This window comes from Microtus ochrogaster, unplaced genomic scaffold, assembly GCF_000317375.1.
Source record: "Microtus ochrogaster isolate Prairie Vole_2 unplaced genomic scaffold, MicOch1.0 UNK29, whole genome shotgun sequence".
In the NCBI taxonomy this organism is placed as follows: domain Eukaryota; kingdom Metazoa; phylum Chordata; class Mammalia; order Rodentia; family Cricetidae; genus Microtus; species Microtus ochrogaster.
In genome coordinates this window covers 2,083,890-2,090,495 of record NW_004949127.1, presented here as the reverse complement: position 1 = coordinate 2,090,495, position 6,606 = coordinate 2,083,890, and the positions used below count along the sequence as shown (strand labels likewise).

The 6,606-nt window shown below is 43.6% G+C and overlaps 1 protein-coding gene across 5 annotated transcripts in view; it reads right to left on the bottom strand.

Moving 5' to 3' along the window:
• Window positions 1-6,606, bottom strand: part of Rgs22 (regulator of G protein signaling 22) — a 101,740-nt gene that overhangs the window by 19,125 nt on the left and 76,009 nt on the right. For all 5 annotated transcript variants that reach the window (XR_003378835.1, XR_003378836.1, XR_003378834.1 and 2 more), the window contains exons 17-19: window positions 5,761-5,930; window positions 3,983-4,145; window positions 1,628-1,786 (exon numbers count right to left, since the gene is read on the bottom strand). Coding sequence is in view for 2 of the 5 variants with exons in the window: in XM_013354105.2 (XP_013209559.1) it covers window positions 1,628-1,786; window positions 3,983-4,145; window positions 5,761-5,930 (492 nt within the window). In the remaining 3 variants the exon portion in view is untranslated. The remainder of the gene's footprint in view (window positions 1-1,627; window positions 1,787-3,982; window positions 4,146-5,760; window positions 5,931-6,606) is intronic.

Sequence of the window (6,606 nt, the reverse complement as noted above, 5' to 3'; positions counted from 1 at the left end):
TTATGGGTGGGTTCTCCTGGAGTGAAACCCTGCACTCCGCATTATGGGTGGGTTCTCCTGGAGTGAAATCCTGCACTCCGCATTATGGGTGGGTTCTCCTGGAGTGAAATCCTGCACTCCGTGTTATGGGTGGGTTCTCCTGGTTGGGTTCTCCAGCTGTGCTGTCACCTAATGGCACTACTCCAAACACTGGTGACAGTGTCACTTCGGCTTGTGTAAGAACTGAAGCTATAGAGTTAGTGATGGCCTCACAGGTGTTGTGCCATTTCTAGCCATTTTACATTTTCCACAAGTGATTTTTAGGAGCCACCTATAATTCACAGGAATACAAAAGGTACCGCTGGTTCTTCATCTATGGATTCAACTAACCTCTGATGCAAAATATTCAAATAAGAAAACTGTATCTATACTGAGCATGTCAGGCATCTTCCCCTTATATTTATTTTTCCAGATTTATTTAACATTTTTATTGTATTATGATTTTTAAGTAATCTAATGATGAAATGAACTATATGGAGAACTATATATAATTATATGCATATATAGCCTCATTTTATAGAAGTGGCTTCAGCATCTTCAGGTTTTTAGTGTCCCGTGGGTCCTCTCTGGATACCAAGGAATAACATTTAGGGGGTTTCCGGTTGTATATAATCTCTCCCTTTTCTGGGAAGCTACTCCTGCCAGATCTATGTTGTGTGCCTTTTATTCCTAGTAGCTCACCTAAAGAGGCCAGGTCTGTAAGACAAAGTAATGCTGCAGTTGGAGCCTGGGGCCCCCTGCATGCTAGGCAGGTTCAGAATCAAGCTCACGCCATGCCCTGTGTCTTTGTGACAGGCACAGATCAGGGGAAGGAGAGCTGCTCTTTCTTGCTAGATTCCAGCGCTACCCCTGACCTACATCTTTCTAAAGCGTGGGTGTCCGTTCCTCTTCTAAGCATGGGGGATGCCCCAGCTTCGTTCACTCAAAATCTCATGACAATCAGTTTGTTTTGCTGCTCACACACAGAATGCAAAGGAAATGACTACAAGCTACAATAACTTGACTGTGGTAAAGAGAAAATGTGGTAATAATATCAGTAAGTCAGATGTCACTCCACCTGGTTACAGGTCAGTCAGGACTGTGTAAAGAGACCTGCTTCTAAAACACAATAAAAACAAAACAAAAACCAAACCAAACAGCAACAAAAACAAAAACCCAAAACAAAACCCAACTGCATTACTAGATGATATTTAAGTCTCTTCTTGCTGGGTACCGTGCTAAGAAATCAAGCATACATTGTTGTCATTGCTGTTAAGAGGGGCTTCATTTTGTAGCTGTAGCTGGGCCTGTAACTTGCAAGGATACTGCTGGCTCTACCCCCAGAGTCATGGGATTACAGGCATGTGCTACCATGGCCTAATACAGTTGTTGCTGACATTCTTACTTCCCAAATGGAAATACCAAACAAACAAAACTCAGAAGAGGAGCCACGAATGTGCGGCAAATGCTGGGGTTGGGAATTTGAGAAGCCTGATTCCTTGCTTGTCACAGCTACCCACTGCAGGCTCATGACTGGTCCACAGGTACTCACACTGAAGGGCTGGCTAGGTCCTGCCAATGACTATCCAAGATTATGCAGGTCATGTACCTTTATCTTCTGACGGGATGCAAACTGTTCGCTTGAGAGGAACAGTGGCAGCCACACATTTTCCAGCCTGTTCAAGACATGTTTCTGGATTTCCACCAGCACAGATGGGTCAAGCTGCTCGTGAAGGATCCTCCCCCAGCCGCCACTCATGAGCATTATCTAGGAGAGCAAAAACAGCACAGAAACCACATGCTTTTTTTTTTAAACTAATAAAAGCCATTTAATTCACTCACTCATGTTGAGCTTTTGAATCATATTGGATAGGTGCCATGATTTCCATTTTCCACAAAACGTCTTCTTAATGTATGGTTTTGCCTCCCGTGGAATATTGGAAAAAGCACAGCAATGAGGTGGGGTTTTGTTTTGTGTTTGTTTTCTGTGTCAGGGCCTAATTTCTGCCACTGAGATCCACCCAGGCTCCCAGGCACCAACACTTTTTCCCTCCATGGTCTCGGTAACTATGACACAAGGTGGTGACTATTGCTTTTCTGAGTTCTTACAAATACGTGATTCTAGTCTAACTGAGCCATTGCAGGGAACATCTTTCTCTTCATAAGTGAAGGAAACGAGGCGTCTGACTAGTTAAGAGGGCTCCTGACCCAGGTCCTTGACACAGCAGCGACAATCTTGGTGGCTGGGTTGTTGGGCAGAGGTAGTGGGGTGACTGCCCTCTCCCTGGTGCTTCTCTGATGTCATTCGGGAAGAGCCCAGGGGAGGCAGCAGGGAGAGGAAGGTCGCGCCCCTCTGATTTGTACAGCCAGCAGCACTGAGAGAACATCATGAGTGACGGCCTGAATATTCCCTCATGGAGGTTTCAACCTTCCTCTGTGTACTGCCAAGTGTCTGCACACTGAGATAAGCTCTTTATTTAGTTCACCTTTGATAAATGCAATTAAGAAAATACTACTAATATTTTATATAAAAACAAAGCAGAAATCATCTTTTTAATTGTCCCGAACAATATTAAATAAGAGTAAAAAACAAGATTGCATTTTTCCTAGCAAAGTGTTTTTAATTCAGTCGGGGGCGGGGTGAGCTGTACAAAATGTGAGGCAAAACTCCCAGGTATAAAATAGGTAGAGATGGGACACGCGGAACGGCAAAGACATCTGCTGTAAGCCAGAGCATTGGCTTGACGGCAGCGGTGACGCCCCACCGTCGTCTAAAAGCTCAGCAAGCGGCGTATACTACAGCACGTTCACACAGCTGTGTCAGACGCCACAACGCCTCGCGCCAAACAAGACAAATGCTTCCCATGTGTTCGGCCCACACGTGGCCTAGCCACGCCTCTAACGTGCCGCCCTCCTTTCCCTCCAAGCTCCGTGCCTTCACCCGCTCCAGAGTCAGATTGTGGGGTTGGTTCTCTGAATTCATGAATAGCTCAGAGTTTTTTCTTTACTGAATCTAATATTAATCTGAAATTTTCATTTTCTAAGTATTAACCATTAAAGAATACTTATCTTTGTAAGCTTTAACAATTAAAAAAGATTTACACAATACGTTTGCTCTTTAGATAGTTAAAAAAAAAAACCACCTCACACTAAATAAATCACTTTTAACTCTAAATTTCAAAAGCATAATCATATTGTTTTCTGTAACTGATGGCTTCATTGTCAGTAGAATCTGTAATTCAGGCCACTGCCATGGCACAACAAAGTGGCTAAATCTTTGTTCACAGTCTGTAAAAAGTTTCTAGGCTGGGCATGGAGATGCATGCCCGAAATCCCAGCTCTTGGGAGACAGAGGCAGGTGAATCTCTGTGAGTTTGAGGTCAGTCTGGTCTACACTCTATGGAGAGTTCTAGGATAGCCAGGGCTATGTAGAGAGACGCTGTCTGAAAAAACAAAAACAAAGAAAAGCCTCCATTCTAGGGTGAGAGAATCATAGACAGTGTTTTCGAAGATCAAAAGCCTTTGAGGCAGCAGCTTAAGAAAGCAGAAGTGGCAGCTAGGCTCAGGGGTGGATGTGGCCCTTTTCTCCTGTTGGAGACCCACGGCCCTTGTCCCTGTGGTTTAACACTTGGTCCTGAGCACCTAAAACAGCGTGAGACACCAGCGACACACAGGGCACTCAATGAATGACAAAATCAAATCAGTGTGACGCTGTCTTTGTACCCCAAATTTATGAACACTGTCCTTAAAACCAACCTAGATAAATGACATTTTATCCAATAAAGTAACTTTAAAGTGACATGTTTTAGGACATGTAATACTTGAATGAACTTTAGGGATCTATAGATGCCCACCAGACACCTAAACCAAAGTGTCCCTCCGAAACTGTAACACACAGCAAAAAGAGACCTTCGCACTGTTGGCGAAAGAAGGGATCGCCTGTACCCTCCAAACAAGCTCATACCTGGTCCTGCTGATGCAAAGAAGCTGGGCTGCTGGGGCCAAAGAAATACTTCTTATTAAGGTATTTGTTTTTAATGTCTATAGACTTTGCCTCCCTTTGCTTCTGGTCCTTAAAAAGCATTCTTCGGAACTGTTCGATGTCTGTCCAACACGCAAGGTCGATGCTGGAAAGAGAGTGCATTCTTTTTTAGCCTCTAGAGTCAATTAGACACTGGCCAAGCTGCTGACAGGCAGGAGGTGGCTGTCTGGTCAGATCAAGGATGAAGCACAGCCTCATCCAAGCCCAGCAGACGACTCCGCTGTTGCTACAGCCTTAACTCTCGCTACATGAACGGCTTCTGGTGAAGGTATGGGGTATGCAGCAGATCTCTCGTTTACTGGCGGTGTCTCAGAGTTGCATCTGAGGATTGGACTGGCATCTTCAAAGTCAAATACGGGGAAATGCCACATATGTGTCATGGTTATTTGATAATGGTACAAATTCAGAATAATCCTCATCAGGATAAGGAGAAGTTTGGCCCTAAATTCAAACCAGTTTCTGTTAACGTGAGAGAAAAATATGATCAAAGTTTCAGTTCGTAGTACAAAAATTTCTAAAACTGCAATGTTTGATTTATGTTAGTTAATAGAACTGTGAACTTCTACAGTAATTAGGGAACAACTGTAAAAGACAGTTCCCAAAAATACTAAAGGGAGCAGCAGAAGAGAAAGCTTGAAAGTTGCTTCCAGCCAGCTAGTACTAAAAATAGCCCCAAGCACTGCACGATTGCTGAGAATAACACGGGAGGCTGAAGCAGTTGCACGTCCATCAGGGTCTTTTAAGCAGACTTTTGTCTGTCAGTTTTCACTGACATAGGTAAAGATCTACTGCCTCTGGCCAACAAGAGGCCCCAGGGAAAGAAGGTGGCCCCTGCCCCTTGCTGTCGTGAAGAAACAGAAGGTCAAAATGGTGGTAAATTCTTTGCTTGAGAAAAGGCCTGAGAACATCACCATTGGGCAGGACATCCAGCCCAAAAGCTTTGTCATACAGCCCCGCTACACTAGACCGCAGTGGCAAAGGACCGTCCTTTATAAACGGCTAAAATATCTCCTGCCCTAAACCAGTTCCCGCAAGGCCCTGGACCAGAAAACAGCTACCTAGCTGCTTAGGTTTGCCCACAAGTACAGGCCAGACACAGAGCAGAAGAAGGTTAGGCTGCTGGCAAAGGGGTCATCCCAACTGAGAGGCCACTTGTCCTTCGAGCAGGGGTCAATACAGTCACCACCTTGGTGGAGAATAAGAAGACTCAGCTGCTGGTGCCCATGACGCAGACCCCGTTGAGTTGGTGGTCTTCCAGCTTACACTGTGTAGAAAGATGGGGGTCCCCTACCACATCATCAAGGGGAAGGTCAGGCTGGGGCGGCTGGTCCCCAGGGAGACATGCATCACTATTGTCTAACACAGGTTAACCCAGAGGACGAGGGTGCCCTGGTAAGCTGCTGGACCAATTACAGTGACAGATATGGTGAGATCTGCCTCTACCTGGGAAGGCAGCGTCCTGGGTCCTAAATCTGTGGCTTGAATTGCCAAGTTGGAAAAGGCAAAGGCCAAAGAGCTAGCCACTAAACTGGGTTAAATGTACACTGCTAAGTTTTCTGTGCATGAATGTAATTACAAGCTTATCTCCCATCTTTAAAAAAAATCTGCTACCAAGCCATTAATATAGCATAAATCAAAATTAGTATCAAAAAAGGATTTATTTTACTGAGAAATATATTTAAAATTAGGTATTTCCTCACCTTGAAGAATGAGATTCTAGAAACTGGCGGAAATGTTCGAATTCCAGTTTGTTGTTGAGCAGATCACTGAAGGTGAAATGCTGGTATTCCTCAGGGACGTTGCTCCAGTACTCTGTTTGTTTAGAGACGTCAGACAGTGACAGCTTGCCAGCCGCAGGTCCAGCAGTGTCCTGGGGACAAAATGCTTTCGCAAAAATCTCTTAAATGCAACAAATTATTTGCAGTTTTAAACAGGAAACCTGAAATAAAAGTTAACTTCTGGGCGAGGCCAGTTTACAACTGGTAGACCTAGACAGACTAGATGTTCACATTCTGACTCTCAAGGTCTTCACTGCTCCTTTTTAAAGAGTATTTAGTAAACACTGTGTGTATGATACAAACAAAGTACTCTGTGTGCACGTGTGTATGAGCACAAGTTCATAAGGGTGCCCAGTGTACAAAATATTTGTCTTCAAAATATTACTTTTATTTCTTAGTAAAAGGGAAATGCCTTTTGCAATAAAACACAAAACCAAAAACTAAAAAGCCTCTTAGTCTCTCTCCATATATGTACATACATATGAATTATATATAAATCTATGTAGATACACACACATATAAATAAACTATATATGCATGGTGCACACCTTTAATCCCAGCACTTGGAAGGCCGAGGCAGGCAGATCTCTGAGTTTGAACCTAACCTGGTCTACAGAGCAAGTTCCAGGACAAACAGGCCTACTTAGAAACAATGTCACAAAAAAGAAATACCAAAACCCAAAAAAGTTGTCTTCTAAAATCCACAGAAACACAATAAATAAATGTAATTTTTAAAACATATAAAATAGCATTTTATATGATATATAA